This window comes from Papio anubis, chromosome 11 (genome assembly GCF_008728515.1).
Source record: "Papio anubis isolate 15944 chromosome 11, Panubis1.0, whole genome shotgun sequence".
NCBI lineage: Eukaryota > Metazoa > Chordata > Mammalia > Primates > Cercopithecidae > Papio > Papio anubis.
Window position 1 is genome coordinate 5973763 of NC_044986.1, and position 18393 is coordinate 5992155.

The 18393-nt window shown below is 44.9% G+C and overlaps 1 protein-coding gene across 4 annotated transcripts in view; it reads right to left on the reverse strand.

Moving 5' to 3' along the window:
- Positions 1 to 18393, reverse strand: part of DOCK1 (dedicator of cytokinesis 1) — a 542700-nt gene that overhangs the window by 78779 nt on the left and 445528 nt on the right. For all 4 annotated transcript variants that reach the window (XM_017944437.3, XM_017944438.2, XM_017944436.3 and 1 more), the window contains exons 33-35: positions 14209 to 14357; positions 1459 to 1544; positions 1091 to 1247 (exon numbers count right to left, since the gene is read on the reverse strand). In XM_017944437.3, the coding sequence (XP_017799926.1) occupies positions 1091 to 1247; positions 1459 to 1544; positions 14209 to 14357 (392 nt within the window). The remainder of the gene's footprint in view (positions 1 to 1090; positions 1248 to 1458; positions 1545 to 14208; positions 14358 to 18393) is intronic.

Below are 18393 nucleotides of genomic sequence, written 5' to 3' on the forward strand. Positions count from 1 at the left end.
GGAGTCAGCCCTTGTGTTTCCTTATAAGAGAAGCAGCGAAGGGAGAAGCAGAGAGCTCTGGAGCCAGGTTGTGGGAGTCACGAGGCTGCTGAGAGCCATGAGGCTGGCCGGGAGCTGAGCTTGTCGCAAAGCTTCCCAAAAGCTCATCAGTACTAATGGATTTCCTGGATTAGGGACCACAACGACACCAGGAAGGCGGTGTCCACAGAACCCAGCTGTATCAGGGCAACAGCAGGAATGCAAAAGGCAGACAGATGGCAGCAGCCAAGGTCACCCAGGCGTCTGCTCTCCATGGTGCCCAGATCTGGTTTCCTGTGGCTGCCGTAACAAATTACCATCAACCTAAAACAACAGATGTTTCTTCTCACAGTTCCGGAGGCCAGAATCTGAAATCCAGGTGTGAGTAGGACAACGTTCCCCTAGAAAGCGCTAGGGGAGGATCCTTCCTGGCCTTCTCAGGCTTCTGGTGGCTCATGGCATTCCTTGGCTTGAGGCTGCATCCCTCCAACCTCCGCCTCCATCTTCACAAGGTCTAGCCTCTGCTTCTGTGTCTTCTCCTCTTTTGTCTCTTATGAGGACACCTGTCATTGGAGCTAGTACCTCTCCACTCACCTTGCAGGTAATCCAGGATAATCCCATCTGAGATTCCTAATTTAATTATATTTGCAGGGCCTCTTGTTTCCAAATAAGGTCTCATTCGCAGGTTCTAAGGACTGGGGGATGGATCTACTTTTGAGGCCACCATTCAGCCTACCTACTACATAGCATGCGTTTATAGTCTCCTAATCACAAAGCCTTAAGGGTGTAATCAAGGAGGCACTACCCTGGCTGCAAAATACGATGACTCATCATTCACAATGACAAGGAGAGCTATGTTAAAACGTCCAGAGATGGGACAATTTTACAGACTTATTCAGAGTGGACAACTTTATGATTTCTTCCCTGCAACAGATGAGGAAACAAGTAAAGGAGATTGTTCTGCCGTGGAAAGCTTCGTGGCTGACTGTCACAGATAAGGGCTGGGGCACTCCCTGCTTCAGTTCCTGGTGTGCTGTGAAAACTGAAAACACGTGATTAACCTTTCACTCACCAGCACATTGACGGTGCAGCTCATGCGATTTTCTTTGTTCTCGTCGTGCATGATGGTTCTATAATCCAAAAGCCTTTCCATTAAGCGCACAACGAGTTTTACAAAAGTTTCTCCTGTTTTGGCGAGGTATTTATGCTTCCTGCAGTGCTCCAGAAGGCTGAAAAATAATTATACACACCTTGTTAATCACACTCAGAAAAAGAAACGGAGGTGCAATTTTAACTATTTTCCATTATTAACACATTTTAATTATTTCTGGGCTACAAAGTTCATTGTAGTCTAATTACGGTCTCCCTAATTATCTCTCCCTGAGAGATATAGAGCTCTATATCTCTCCGACATAAATCCCACTGCTAATCAACACTTACATTTTATCAAATAACACTTTGTACTGTTCGTCTCCTCTGCCTCCTTCCACTTCATGATCCAGCTTGGTGATGATCTCATTTTCAAACTATAATTAAACAGAGGAAGCGTAAATAATCAGCATGGCGGGTATTTCATTTTATGACTTGAGTGTCAATAGCACATAAATCAACAAGAGAGATCATCCCAGACACTACCCTCTGCCTTTGAAGCCTCATTTAAGAGTTGCCAACACAGAACCCCTGGAGTTTCTGATGGTCCCCGGCCACAGGGGGACCTTTCGTTTCCTTCTCTGGTTAATGGAGCCTGAACATGCATGTCCTGATAGCAGGAGCAAGAACCAGGGGAAGAAAGACAAGGAAACTGTAGGGGGAAAAAAAAAATCAAAGCACAGCATGGAAAAAAGTCTCAAATTTCATCTCTATGAACACGTAACATCCAAAATAGCTCGTTGGTTCCTGAAATGAGCAGATGGTGTTTCTCCTGCCAGTGAAGAGTTCTCGGCAATCTGAAAACATCCTAGGGGCCACTTAGCTGCCATTCCTTGATAGATCCTAGTGAAATACCTCACTCTGGCTGAAAAAATGTTCTAAAGAGCAAGAGGAGCAATGTCTCTAAAGACAGACCAGCAGGCACCTCAAGAAGGTCCATCTCCAGCCGATCCTCCATCCCCAAGCTTCTGATTAAATTTCCTGGGAATCAGGGTGCAGAAGGGTTGCCAGTATCAGCTAGTTATGTCTCAGATCCATGCTTTTAGAAAACTCTAAATTCTGGGGAGGTGGAAATCTCTAAAATGTCTTCAAGCGTCTGATCAGGCTGAAAAAACCTCAATAACAATGGATGTGTTTTCTCCATCCTCACTGCCCAGTTCCCCATCCCTGGCAGAGTTCACAGCCACCTCAGTACTGGGACTCTGGCCTGGTGATCAGCCATGCTGCAGGGGACCCTGAGTTACCATCGACTTGTGCCAGTAGAGGGGCTGTGAGATCATTTGCTCCCTTAAAGATGAGACGTACACACTCTAAACTGAAGGAAGATGGACAAAGGAAGAATTGAAGAAAGCTGAATCCAGGGTTCAGAAAGCAGGTACGCCACGGGCATGTACGCAAGGGTCTCCAGGTTCTCTTTAAAGCCATGTTCAATCACCTACTTTCTCAGGCAACAATGCTCAAGCCGTCCACTGTTATCAGGATCCCAGTGGAATTTAAGCTGAGTGAGAGGAAGAATTTTTCTTTGGTCATTGCTCTAGCCAGCCCCAAAACCTCAAACAGTGCCTTTGATGCTGTAATGGAATGAATGTGCTGTGTGTATAGAAACTATTGAATACAGTTGGTCTTAGACCAACTTAGATTGGATAAAGTGCTTAGACTGGATAAAGCTGGAGAGGGCTTAATATGTCAGCAAAGGAGTGGTCTACAGGGTTGATAAATCACAACCTGCATTCTTGGCCAAGCCAAGCCCAGAAGTGAAAACAGCTCATCCAGAGTGCCTGTGACAGACGCTGTGAGCACCAGAGACTTGGGGATGCCCCAGCAGGAGCAGGTGACTATGGCCCCCTGAGAAGCAATAAGCAAGGAGTGGTGATACCCAAGGAGGGGCCTCGAAATGGACACAGACGCCCTGCCTGTCCTTGATCAGTACACACTGCCCAAAGCCACAGCTGAATCACACTACAGATGAAACACAGGCTTTCAGGGCTGGAGAGAAGTATTGATTCTTGCCTGACATCAAGGATTCAGTAACATTCCCAGAACCTGGACCTTAGCGAATCTCTCCAATTTTCTTCTTGATCTTCTCCACGGTCTCTTCCCCCAAATAAACACTTCTTTTGATTCTGTCTGGCCTAAGAAGTTGAGGGATTTTAGCAGCATAGACAGATGGTTCTATTGAAGGAGGAATGACTTGCTTTATTTTTTTCACCTGAAATCTCACATTAACGATTTTTACCGTAAAATAACAACCTTTTGATACTAAACACCACTATCCTGCTCTTTACAGAAAATAATTCTGCAAAAGGTAGTTCTTTTTGGAATCAGATACAAGGGAGAACACTTGGTAGTAGCCCAAAAGTTGGCATTTCAAGGCAGTCCCATCTCCCAGGTGGTGGCATGATCCAGACAGACTTCAAAGACTAAATATTTGATGAGGGCTGATGCTTTAGGACAGATAATAAAGACACAAAATTAAATTAAATTTAATCAAAACATGATTCAGTTTCATGTATGTTTAATGAGTACAGACAACACGAAAGGTACAGAGAATGCAGAGAAAGGTGCAGAGAAACATGGGCAAACACACAAGCATTTAAAATCGCTCCTCACTGGTCAATCCGAAGGGATCTGAACGCGGAGTGTAGGTTATGAAAATGGCACGTTTTCTCTGCTTCCACGTAAATCTAGCTGTCACAAACACCGGCAATGGGGAAGCTACAGCTACCTGGCTGTGCTGCTGATCAAATTTTGACTGAAGAACTTAATGATTTCCAAAAAAAGTGGATGAATGGTAAGTCCATCACAACACAGCTGATTCTAATTTTGCTAACCCTAGTCCAAACTAAGTAATTTACACAAACACCTGGCCACCCTATTCTGTTTATTAGCAAGAATTCAATACCGAGATCTACAGCTAGCCTCCAATTCTAGGATCCTCGTTAATTTTTACAGAACACACTCGAATTGATTCGCTAGTGTGCTGTGAACTGTTACTATAATCAGAATGAAATGATCCTGTCCCACTAAATTGGAGACAGTACACTTGCTGATAGAGCAGAGCTGGTTTTATAAAAATCATGCTTATTATCTTCCTCGTAAATGCACATTGTCTGCTGATTTGCAACAAGGTTCTCTGTGGCTGGGATAAAATTAGCAAGGGTTTCCTGCGTTGCTCAAAAGGTGGCAGAGGCTCACTCACATAATAAGCAAAACCATTATATTTTCTTCTCTTTTCTGAATCACTAATATTGCTACAAAAATATTCACAGGGTGTCCAACTTAAAACACTGAACAGAGAGTCTCTAAGCGTCTGATACCAGCGGCCCTCTGAGAACATGAAACAAGAGAACACTTATGGACAGAAGGCCTTTCGGAAAGTTGCTGTTAAATTGAACGTGATGGAATCAGGGGGTTGAGCTCAAAGTGGTATTGACATCTTGTTAATTCAATTAACTTGAAAAGGAACCACTGCTTTTGCCACTCACTGCCACAGTTAACCATGGCACCTATCTGAAAGATCGTGGAGAGAAGGATCCCAGTAGTGCTAACCCAAAAGCCAATTATATGTGGTTTGGAATGCATAATTTTTGTTTTGGGTGAGATTTACTATTCTTACTAATGCATTTATAATTTTATACGTCTGTAATGTCTAAAATCAGCCTGCACTTGCCAGCCAGCCAGGACCACGCTTTACATAATAGAAGAGCTCCAGCGTTCTGTGGGAGTGCAGCAGGAGGCTGCGCCAGGGTGGAAAGGTTTGCACAGATCACTCACCACCTCGACGGAGGGCTCCGAGGTCATCAAGAGCTGGGTGAAATCTGAAATCTATGGACATGGTCTGCTAAGTACATTAGCAGAAGGGCTTATTTGACCCTTTACAAATAAACCTTAGTACAATGCTGCTGTTTGCCCGGGGTGCTCTAGTTTCTCCTGTATTTAAAGAAAAAAATGCTCAGAAGATACTGCAGGCAGGGGCATGGTGTTGGACCACCTCCTGGTTTCAGAGGGCACCAAGGAATCAGACTCCCTCTGCCTTCTCTCCCCGGAATGGGGCCAATCTGATGAAACTGCACAACCACACCTTACCCCTTGAGGATGTGCAGGAGGAGGTGGGCGGGAGAAAGTTGCTGGACTGCATCTGGGTGGAACTCAGGACTGAGTTCACTCAGCCTTGAGTTCCTGTGCTCAGACACATTCATATCTTTATATATAGAGCATTCTTCTTGCCTAACTGCTCCGAAAACTTAATTACACACTTAATTAATCAGTGGCACTTCATCCCATATTCAAAAACCTCCACATCCTCCTACATCCACCAAGCAGGGGGCTTGCTGACCTTGGAGCTCTCGTGAAACACTCATGAGCCTGGAGGACCCAGTGCAACTCACGTGGAGCTGCCTGGCTGGGGAGCTGTCCATCGCAGGCCATGACACCTTGCTGATGCCTGTGACAGGTGCAGCGGCTCCTTACATCTACACGACACAGATCAGAGTGACTTTAGGGCTGCATGCAATTCCAGTGGAGTCTGGGAACATGGCCTCAAAATTAGTCCTGTTTAATTTGGTTAAAGGGGATTATGGAAGTTTGAGAATCTCTTTGTTGGAGGGCTTTTAAGAATGGAATTCAATATAGTCACTGCTCCTGGAGTCAACGATATTGGTTTCCACAGCCTCTCAGACCATCTTTGGGTCTGGATTCAATGAAACAGAAGCCTCTTGTGCCGTATTTCCTCTTTAGGCAAGAATTATTTTGACATCGAAAGCAAAAATAAACAAACCAACAAATAAAATCCCAATGAATTAAAGAATAAACAAGACAGAATTGCTACCAAACTCATTCACATTCATATTACAGTGGAAAATACATTGGCCTTTCCACCAAGTGGCAGAAGCCGACGACATTCACCCGGCTGTTCAATTACTGGCTTCTGGTTACCGGCACGGGCAGCGGGAAGAGATTATTCAAACAGGAGCCTGGCAACACTGATGACATGAAGATTACTCATGTTCTAATACTGTTAGGACTAAATGGGAATTTCTGGAAGTTGTGGAGCATTTTACTGAGCCTCACAAAGATGACAGAAAATAGCTCCATGATTGAAAATATTATTTTTGCTGGGCAGCTTTTTCCATTCCATTTTTATTAATGGTCTATGGCCCACATGGTCATTTGCTGCAATTCTCAGCTGTTAGTTCTGTATTTTCCAAAGGCATAACAAATGGAATTCTTTAAAAAGATGCCAGGAGGGAATTTAGAAGTATGCTTTTTATTATGAAGCAAAATCCAGTATGAGGGTGAGACTTGGAGTGTGGTCCATGGGAGGGCAGGGTTCTTGGTGAGGTAGGGAGAGTCAGCTTAAGGCCAGGGGCGGGCTCATCTCCTGTGACCACGGGCAGGCTCGTCCAGGTGGATGGGATAAGGGACATGAAGACCCCAATGCCACTCCATATCTCCCCTGCCAGCTTCTCAGTTCCGAAATCTTACCAAGGAGGGTCTCTCCTTTCAAACAAGTGGAGATTCCTAGAGTCCTGAGTTGAGGGGTAAACATGCTACTCTCTGGACTGGGGTGGGGACAGGGCGAGGGGGTGGGATGAACACAGCTGTGGTGGTGTCTTGAGGAGTTGGCCAGCTGTAAGGAAAGGGGGCAGAGAATGTGCTCTTAGGCACCAGGACAGGAAGAAGCAGCAGTGGGGGGATGAGTTAGGAGAATGGCTGGGGCATCGGATCATAAAAAGATTCACAGAAAGTGCTGGAAGAGCCAGGATGACCACAGGCAGCGGGAGCACTCAGAGACAAAAGAGGCAGAAGAGACGAGAAATGGGTTTTTGCTGAGGAGCTGCAGTGAGTGCCTTAGGTCAGCCTGACAGAGCTGGCTCTGGGGAGGTGGTGATGAAGCTCTGCCAAGGCCTCCAGACAGAAGGTCTCTGATGCTAATGGAACTTCCCCTGTGAAGGGCCATGTTCTGGCCGGAGCTTGGCCAGACAGACGCCTAGGAGGCCCCAGATTTCCACAGTGGCCTTGAGTATGGACAGGGCAGGGAAGTGGCACAAGAGTGCCCAGTGATGTAGGGGGTGGCTGATGACAGCGGCCACAGGGCTGGGGGCCACCTCAGGGGCATGGCTACAGTAGGTATCCACTGGGGCTTCCCACATGCATCCCCACCTCCCTCGGCCTGCAGTGTTCACACTACAAGCACTAGGAGGAAAAGAAATCCCTCCACAGGCAGCAGCCTCCTGGCCGTATACAAACAGGGCTGGGATGGGAGAGAGGTGTGAGACTGCTAGAGCGTCACGCAGCGTCCAGTCGCTGGGAGCGCCTTTCTGTCAATGGACCGGAGCTCTATGGCTGTAGACCCAGCCCACAGTGAAACATACGACTTTGAAGGTAGGAGGGATTTCTAAGAAGAATTCACGGCCACTGTGCACATCTGGGGGCCTCCCATCTCACAGGCTTCTGTCTGGCCCAGCCCCTGCACAGCACGGCCCTTCACAGAGGGCTTCCACTAGCATCAGGGACCTTCAGCCTGGAGCCTTTCGTGGAGCTTCATCGCCACCTCCCCAGAGCGAGTGCTCTCAAGCTGACCTAAGGCACTCACTGCAGCCCTGGACAGAGTGTCCCAGGCCACAAGGAGGACATGGCCCATGAAAAGATAACTCCATGCCACCCCATCCTGCCGCCAAGAGAGCCCACTCAACACATGGACCCTGGAGAAGCAGGATAAGGGCGAGGCTGAGTCTGTTCTGAAGGAAAATTTGTGCTCTTTCTTGCACAAGTGGAGACAGGAAATCAGCAGGCTCTTGAGGAGGTGTAAGGGAAAGAACGTTCTAATGAGATGCCCTCTGCTGCGGCTGAAGAGCGAGCACGAGAGCAAAAACTCCAGGCAATGTTAGAAAAGCCCATTTGTAACACATGCTTTTAAAATTCCAGTAATGGTTTGGTGCAGTTTAATCTTGAGTAAAATAGCAGGTTTTTCTTCTGAATCCAGCAGGTCTCCTCTCTACTCCAATCGTAAGAGTAAAATACAACCTGGACATACATATTATTTCATACTTCACAAACAGTAGCACATTAACAGCTCCACTCCAAAAGACATAGCAACCTTTAAAACGTAAGCTCTATCATGGGTTCAAAACACTAAAGTGTTGTAAAAACAAACCCCCTAATGTCTTCCCCCCACTCCAGTAGGGTTTGCACATCTGCTATAAAAGTGGAGGCAACTTAAGCCCTTGCTGAGGTGACTAATAAGGTGAGGTAACTGGGCTTGTGGCAGGAGAGTTAGGCAGCAGCCGACCATCCCCAGCCCAGAAGCTCATGGATGGAGAAGCAGGTGGGGCCAGCCCTGCACCAATGCGCCACACACATGCCCACTCTACACATTTGCCCACATCACCAACAAAGAATAGGGGCCATCCCTTGTGCTTCAGAAGACCAGCTGAGGGACGAGTGGAACTGGGGGCAGAAAGGACTTAGAAAACGTAGATAGAGTAAGTCAAGAGACAAATGCTGTGGCCCAGGAATAATCCTGGCCTAGTGCAACGGTGACTGTGCAAAGAGGATGGAGGCTGCAGACGAGACAGAGGGAGGATTGATGAAGCTTCACAAACGACTGCCACGGAGGCCAGGGGAGCAAGCAAAGGCCAGGCCAGCGCGACCCACAGCCGGAAAACCCAGTGACAAGGAGACTGGCAGAAAAGGGGACGACGCTGCAGGCTTGGGGCATTCCAGCTGGGAAGCTGAGCTGGGCACATCAAACAGAAGAAAACTGATCTTTTCCCAATCACAGAAGCAGATTCACATCCAAGAGAGATTTTTCTAAAACATGGGTTAGTTTTTCTGCCTTCATGTTAAAGATCTTCAATGTACGCTATCCCTTGTCTGCAGAGGTTCAAGCAGATGCCAACACAGGTAAAACAGGTGACTCTGAAGCAACAGTTCAGGGAGCTGACCACGCTCGGTGGGTCCTTCTTGTGGGTGAATCTGTGTCTTCACGCTTACGCTTGGATTTACATACATCCGAGCACGGCATGTTTCATGCCTGTGAAATAGTCTGGTGTTTATGAGATGGAACTAAATATACCACCTGTTTCATGGTATTACTCAAAAACAGTTTGGTTTTCTGGAAAGATGTTTCCTGACGCTGGGGGGAGTGTGAAGCCCAAGGGGAAGACAGTGTTTAAAATGGTGGCACAAATTCTGTGGCTCTCCTTAACTTCAGACCATTTCCTAGCAAACCTGGGGCCCCTGCAAATTGGAGAAAATGAACCACTTCCTCAGAAGACTACTGTAAGATTTTTTAAACCTACCACAAGGCAGCCATGAGACAAAAGAATGTGAGGGAAAAGGGGAACAATTCAGAAACCAAACTCTTATTCATCTTTATTCTAACTGCTCTTAACCTTATTTTGACCCAAAGACTGCTTAAAAAGTGACAAATGAAATGATATTTTAAATACTTTTGATCTTAGTTTTCTGTGCTAGTGACATTTATCTATATAAATACACTTTCCCCCTTAGCCTGATTCTTTAGTAGCAATTTTTCACAAAGTCCTTCTTTGGGCTTGATTTATATAAAATTCAAAAAGTCAGATGAAGTTTCTGCCTAGGAAAAAGCATTTAAATTATAATTCGTAGTTCCAATGAGTTGGCAGTGAAATTGGGGCCATGATATCGTGCCAGCAGCAACAGAGACGGGGCAAATCTTATGGTACTAACATCAAACCATTTGGCAATAATATCAAAAGTTACAAACATATTTGAAATCAGTAATTACATTTATGAGAATGTATACTGGGAAAACTTTCAAAATAAATTCAAGCTATATGCATGAATGTGTTCACTGCACAGTTATTCGCAGCAGTGAAAATCTGCAAACAACCTACATGCTCAGTTATATCAAGAAAGTGATAGTTCATTTTATGCCATCAGTAATATCACTAATATGGTTGCTATGTTGTAATTAAGGGAAAGCTCTTTGATATATTGTCAAACAGAAACAACATTAATAAAAAAATCTAAGTATAGTATTTACAATGTTGTATTAGTACAGTCTTTATACAAACACTTTGTATATACACAGACTGAGAGTGAGCCAGAGAAACAAAAACAGCTGTTCTTTCGAAAACGAATTATCTTTAATATTATTAAAAATAAACACAGGGAGACCTTCTGCTATCTTGGAAAAAAAGAGAGAAGGGAAGGAAAGAAGGAAGGGAGGAAAGAAGGAAGAAAGGGAGGGAGAAAGGAAGGAAGAAGGGAGGCAGGTACTAACACCACTCATCCCAGCACAACTGATATTACACTGGGGAAGTTAAACTAAAGCCCTCCCTACTGTCCACAGTTAGAATAATGTGAAAATAACAGTCACCTTATAAAAAACTGCCTAGGGCTGGGCGCGGTGGCTTACTCCTGTAATCCCAGCACTTTGGGAGGCCAAGGTGGGTGGATCACGAGGTCAAGAGATTGAGACCATCCTGGTCAACACGGTGAAACCCTGTCTCTACTAAAAATACAAAAATTAGCCAGGCGTGGTGGTGTACGCCTGTAGTCCCAGCTACTCAGAGGCTAAGGCAGGAGAATCGCTTGAACCCGGGAGGCGGAGTTTGCAGTGAGCTGAGATTGCATCACTGCACTCCAGTCTGGACAACAGAGTGAGTGTCCGACTCAAAAAAATAAAAAACTGCCTAGTGGAGCAAAGTGCAAAAAACAAATAATGATACCCTAGCCAGGTGTTAGGCTCCTCTGCAATGGGTTTGGAAGCACAGTTGTGGGCGTGTGAAGGTTGAAGGAAACGGCTCCAGCAGTCAGACTCTGTTCATCTCCCGTGCGCTCCTCCCCGGCTTCGGGAGCAACCCCGATGAAATGGCCACGCCCGGGTTTGTATGCAGCGCTGGGCCCCACGCGCCTGCAGACACTGGGGGCTCACCCTGCAGGCTGCCCCCTGCACTCCACAAACACCCAGACCAAGGGAGGTTTGAGCCCTGAAAGAACAGCAGCGTCCACAGCCGCCTTTTACGGTGCCGGGCACCATGCTAGGGGGTGTACAGGTCTGATTTTATTTCACTCTCACTACACGCCTTTCTGGTAGATTCTATGTCATGCCAAGGTTACAAGCTTGAATTGGAGACTTAAAAGATGCTGAGTGATTTGCTGAAGACCCAGATAATACCTGGCTAAGCCTGTGAACCTCAGTCTCCCTGCCCTCAGTATCTAAACTCAACTTCCACTCACGGTGTGGAGCCTGTTTTGGTTTTGTCTCTCTCTTTTCTGTTCAACGAAAGAGCGAAATCATGCTTCGTGGATGCTGCCTTCGTGTGATATGATGAAGACGACCAATGAAAATCTATAAACTACTCAAAGCTCCCTTAAATGATAAACTGCAGAGGTGGGTAAGGATAATATACCCTTTAATATTAGATCCCACCAACACTAAACTATCTTGATTGATGAAGTTTTGATTTCCTTTCATTATAGGAATTTTTCTGCAAATTCCTCTAAAATCTATGTAAAGTGCTTAGTATGTTGACTTGAATTGCTATAATAATTTTTAATTTTTATGTATTTATTTAGAGACAGGGTCTGGCTCTGTCACCTGGGCGGGAGTGCAGTGGCGTGATCACAGCTCACCGCAGTCTTGACTTCCCTGACCAAGGCGTGCACCACCATGCCTGGCTAATTTTTGTATTTTTTGTAGAGACGGAGTCTTGCCATGTTTCCCAGGCTGGTCTCGAACTCCTGCATGCCAAGTGATCTGCCTGTAGCCCTCTCAAGTGCTAGGATTATGAAAGTGGCTACTCCCATCTGGTCAGTATAATTTTTAAAAGGTATCTTTCAATTCAGAGGACTCCCTAGCACTTGGACTTCTCCTAGGTCTCCTGCAAAGCATCATGGCCAAACCATTAGTACACTAAGGAGAAAGTCATACCATGTGCATGTGTGGGGATGTGCATGTGTATGTGTATGTGTGTGGGGATATACATTGTGTGTGTGTGTGTGTGTGTGTGGATATACATGTGTGTGTGTGTGTGAGGGATATGCATATGTATATATACTTGGGATATCACGTGTGTGTGTGGATATACATGTGTATGTGTGTGTGGGGATATGCATGTGTATGTGCATGTGTGTGTGGTGATATGTGTGTGTGTGTGTGTGGATATACATGTGTGTATGTGTGTGGGGGATATACGTGTGTGTGTGTATATACATGTGTATGTGTGTGGGGATGTGCATGTGTGTGTGTGTGTGTGGATGTACATGTGTATGTGTACATGTGTGGATGTACATGTGTGTGTGTGAGAGGATGTGTGTGTGTGGATATACGTGTGTGTGTGTGGGGGGATGTACTGCGTGTGTGTGTGTGTGGATATACGTGTGTGTGTGTGGGGAATATACATGTGTATGTGTGGGAGGATGTGCATGTGTATGTGTATATGTGTGTGGGGATATATATGTGTATGTGTGTGTGAGGATGTCTATGTGTATGTGCCTGCTTATGTATGAGGACTCTGTGTGTGGGGATACACATGTGTGTGTGTGTGGGGATGTGCATGTGTGTGTGGGGGATATATGTGTGTGTGGGGGGGATATACATGTGTATGTGTGAGGATATACATGTGTATGTGTGTGTGGGGAATGTACATGTGTATGTGTGTGTGTGGATGTCTATGTATGTGTGTGTGTGAGATGTGTATATGTGTATGAGATAATAACTCATATGTGTGTGTGTGTGGGTCTCACGATGTGTGTGTGTCAATGAATCTCACGATGTGTGTGTAAGGGGATATACATATGTATGTGTGTGTGGGATGTGCATATGTGCCTATAAATGATAATATGGATATAATATTGTGTGTGTGTGTATGTGCATATGTATGTGTGTGTGTGGATATATGTGTGTGTGTGGGGATATACATGTGTATGTGTGTGTGGGGATACATGTGTGTATGTGTGTGGGGATGTGCCTGTGTATGTGTGTGTGAGATGCATGTATGTATGTGTGTGTGGGGGGATACACATAATGTATATGTGTGTGTGAGGATGTGTGTATGTGGGTGTGTGTGGATATGTGTGTGTGTGTGTGAGGATATATGTGTGTGTGTGGGGATACACAGGTGTGTGTGTGTGTAATGGGATGTGCCTACAATGGCCAATGTGTGTGTGGATGTGCATGTGTATATGTATGTGTGTGTGGGGATATCACATGTGTATGTGGGGGATGTGCCTGTGTATGTGTGGGTGTGTGTGTGGATATGTGTGTGTGCTGGGGATACACATGTGTATGTGTGTGTGGGGATACACATGTGTATGTGTGTGTGTGGGGATGTGCCTGTGTATGTGTGGGTGTGTGTGGATATGTGTGTGTGCGTGGGGGATACATGTGTATGTGTGTGGGGAATGTGCCTGTGTATGTGTGTGGGTGTGGGTGCCAACCCAAGAATACATAAACACCATATACTTATTTTCTTGGGATCCAGGAGATTTTGTTACTTCCTGAGCGTAAGTTATGCAGCAGAGTTGGTCCCTCATGCTGTTTGGCACAGTATGTTTTGAGCACTTTATATACACTTTCTTAGAGGAATTTTCATCAGTTTCATCGCACAGGCAAAAGACCTTAAGTCTCTTAAGGCACACACTTAAGAGAATAAAAGCAAAGACTTTAGCTTTCAAAATACCATAATTCTGCAATAAGCAGCCGGACTGAGAGAATATAACACATGACCTTTGAGTAAACACTCTACAAGAGCACGTACCAAGAAGTGGGAGCAAGAGACTTTTATCCAGGGTTGAATGTGTAAGTAAACCCAGATTAAAAGAAGTAAGTAAGAGCTAAAAATTCAGAATAATCCTCCCGAAAGTTGAGTGCAAGGGATGATAAGCTTCTTCAATAAGGAAAATCACAGGCCTTTTCTGTCTCAAGCTGTAGGAAAATGTGTTTTCCACGTTGGCACCTTTAACTCTAGAATTGTCTACAAGTTTCTTTCAAGGTTTTCGGGTTTGTCTCCTTCATGTCCCCGGCCACTCGCTGCACATCTATGTCCTTACCATTTGGAAGCTTCGGGTCGAATGGAATTCACACTGCATCATATCAAAGAAGATGGGGATGGTGGCTTTGCGCAGCTCCGTCTCGGGAATTAACGTCATTTCTAATATTGGGCCCACCATTTCTGGAATGAACTTTATCTTGTGTTGACCTTGGAATAAAGAAATACAGTATTCAGAAATAAAGAAAAATAGAATTCTAAAATGGGCTTAAATGGATAAAACAATACAACACAGATCACTGTGACTTTGAGCAGCAGGATCCTGAAAATATGCATCAAATTCTCTCTGCAGATGATGATTTTGAACTTTCCCAGCCATTAGTATAAGAGGTGGCCTGTATTCCACATTTTATAAGTGAAGCTATTCAAAGAGCTGCGCAATATAAGCCTGTAATCATGACTTCTCTGTCAGAGAAGATAAACACTGTTTTACAAGCAGCCGATTCTATCACACGGATTCAGAACACATGCAGCTTGATTCCCAGTTCTGAATAGAGCAGGGGCTGCGAGTGGGGAGTCTCAGCCTCTAACTCTGTGCACAGTGACAGGAACAGGAGCCGACAAATGAGAGAGAGCAGATAGTCTCTTGGGTCCTTTTTATCTCCCACATCTTATGAAGATGAGTTTAGCATTTGACACCTCTGTAAATAATGCAGAGTGATTTCTGCAACATTCCAAATGACTCCAATCAAAGTAAATCAAGGCGCCGGCATCCGAGGCTGAAACCCTAAAAACAGCAGTGATTCGACCTTCTCGAGCTATTGTTTGATAGGAAAATGTTTATTTAAAGAACAACTTTATTGTATCTCATCTCACCTAGCTTGTCCCAGATATGATTTTTAAAGAGCTAAGAAAAATGTTTCTCAAAAGTTTTCAAATGTGAATCATAATACGATCATATTAGCTAGCATTTACAATTTACATGACAAGCTCAGGAGAAAGCATCATCTCACTGAATTTTCACAGTAACCCTGTGAGATGGGCACCTTCTTAACCTGTTAAACAGATGAGGAAAGTGGGCTGTTCCCAAAGCTATTCCGCGAGCTGTTCAGAGAAAGGGAGGAGCAGGATTTGAACCCGGGTCTGAGATTATGAAGGCTTAGCTGTGACTCTCATTTTACAAATTCCTTCCCTGTTTGCTTGTCTCAGGATCTTTGCATGCCACTCGGACCCTACCCGCCTCTCTGAAAGAGAAACTGTTTGAGCTGTCCACTCCCTTATTCGTCCTCTATAATTGCAAAATGAACAGAGAGGTCAGTGATCTGTCATTTTCTGTCATTTTATCCACCACTGCTGAGATATTACAATTCTAAAATAAACTCCCAGAAAGTAGAGACTGGCTTCTCACAAGCACTCAATTTATGTTTTTAATTGCAATGGTTTTTGTTGGAAATCTTGGTATCGTACTTTCCTGGGCCTCTATCTCTGACTTAGAAAGATGCTAGCCCAGGATCACCATCGGGAAATCTGGTGACCGGGCCGAGCAGCCGGTGGTTGGGCCTGATGTGGCCAGCCCCTTCCTCCTGCTAGCTGTGGGTTGGCTGCCACTGTCCCCACCCCAGCTGGGGACCCCATATCCTGTGGGTACATGGCTGCTGCACCTCTGAGGATCAGGGTGAGCTCCTAAAGAGCTTGAAGTGAACCAGGCAAGTTCAGAGCGATGGCGGCGGGCGGAAACCACAGCAGCTGCCAAGCTTCTTTCACCGCCTGGACCCTGCACCTCCGGAACGAAGCTCCTGGAAGACTCCTTCCTAAACACGGGGCTGCGGACCTTAGTTAAGGCGACATAACGAAACTCAGAGGCAGGTCCTATCAAAAAGGTGGTCTTTTAAAAGCCGACCCTCTTGTCTTTCAGAAATCTTGATTTTGTTTTCATTTCACCCCACTGCAACTAAACCATTTCATTTCCGAAATATAACAGAAGAATGCCCAAGAAATTAAATGTTTGAATAAAATATTTGCGATATTTTGTTAACACCAACAATGTATCCCAAATTAATCAATCTTATTAATATTTTTACACAATCAGGAAACTAAATTATTGAGTTTTCTTTGCAATTCAGCAAATATACATTTCTGTAAAGAGAATCATTAAACAAATGTGGCTACTATAACTATACTTAAGAAAATAGGTAATCCTCATAATTAGACTGAATGACTTCTTATTGGATGGACATACACACAAAATGTAATTAACATCTTATTTTTAACTTTTACGATATAATTAATAATTTGACTAAGACTATCATTGTGTGATTCTCATCACTTTCCCAAATGTTTAATGTTTCTGAAAGGCCTGTAACTGCTGCAAAGCATTCTCTTGAAAATGCTATTATATTCCATCTCTCAGGTGACAACTTTCCGTGTATTATGCCTAAAAAATGTCAGAGCCAATGTTTCAGAAAACAGATGATGGTGACAGCAAGTTGTTCATCAACCACAATTTCAGTGTCATAAAGTTCTGTCTGTCACCAACAGGTTTTATTGTTCCAAGCTGGGAAAAACATAGAAAGCAGTAACAAGTGGTTGTAGAAGCAGGGATTGGAAAAAGAAGCGACCAAAACGACAGTAGCTTAACCTCTGATTATTACCCTCCTTATTAGAACAGACACACACTGGCCTGGAGCTGGTACCGAGTTCTGTGCACAGTGACAACCCTGGGGACTGACTCTTCGCAAACCAATGGTTCCCAAGGCGAGCAGGAGTGGGAAGGGAATGTTCTCTGGTAGCCACTGTTTTTTTTTTTTTTTTTGGATATTTGTATTATGGATTTTCCCTGGAGCACATCTTGCTCAAATTTAACGATGAACTCAGGTTTGGAACCAGTGAGGACCAAGGTGACTCCTGCAGTGTAGACTTAAAAGAAAAAGAGGGCACGCTTTTGAGACAAAGGAAGGTGATGAGGAGAATATTTTACCTCCAGTCCTTGCCAGTCTCATAGCCCACCTAGAGTCTGTTCTAGTTACAGAACATGGAGCTGCTTCCCCTGGGAACAACATCTTGTTTTCTCACGAAGCCAGGGCCTCCCCTGTCAGAAGCCTCCTTGTAGGTGTTTAAATGATCTCTTTGCAATCACTGGTGTTAAAAAATCTGGGATATTAAACATAGACTCATCCCAGAAAAATCTCTATACACAAGAGCAGGCAGAGCAAAAAGTTCCACCACCCAGCCAAACCCGTTAGGCCACCCTGTATACAGGTTTTAATGAAAAGCATACAATTTGCTCAGTCACCAAAAAACACCCATGAAGGGAATCCCTGCATGAAAAATATCCCAAACCCAACACGGCGGATAAAGATCTTGCTCCAAGCACATTTGTTCTGGCTGGCTCGGGTCTAGCGCTCGCTCCAGTGTGCTGGATGTAATAAACAAAATGTAAATCGAGGCGGCACAGGCAAGGAGATCAGGTACTCCGGCGGGCTGCTGCACAGAGTACGCTTTGATAAATAACTCAGGAGCTGGGTAAAGAAACACATTTTCCCCCCTTTTTTCTTTTGAGAGAGCGCCTGCTTTCGATTTCTCCTTTCAGACTCAAAATATGACAGGTTTGGGAGGGAAAGAAACACATCACTCTGTCCCATGGGGCAGTGCCACGTTTGCCCTTGCATTAAATTGAGCAAAACAGACCCCAGATCCTTCCTCTGAGGCTGGGCATGGAGGAGGCAAGAGCTGAGATGCTCCTCTCTATGGGCCATGCATACTACTGGAAAGACTCAAGGAGGAGACTCGTGGAGCGTTCAGCTGAAGGTCTGCTCAAGTGACAGTTTATTAATTGCAAGCTGATAAATAGATCTGATTTCCATTTCTATTTTCTTGGCAGAGTCAGTGCTATCATCCTGCCAATATGTTCCCAAACCTGCACCCATTTACAAAAAAAGTAAAAAGCAAACAAACAAACAAAAAAACTATGTGCAAAGTAGGCTGTGTACATCCTGGGAAACTGAGATGTGCTGTCATAAATTTGGAGCGTGACAGCCTTGGCAAAGACACTCAGGCACCTGGGATCATGGCAGGAAGGAGCTGGGCTCCTGAGGCCACCCTGTGGGGCTATCCTTAGCTATCCTGAGAGGCTGCTTGGGGAATATCCTGTGGGCTGCAGGTGCTTTGACGATCATCTCCCTCACTTTGAAAAATAACTTATTTTACCAGCAAGGAACCCAGCTCTGGTGGCTGACTGTTATTTCCT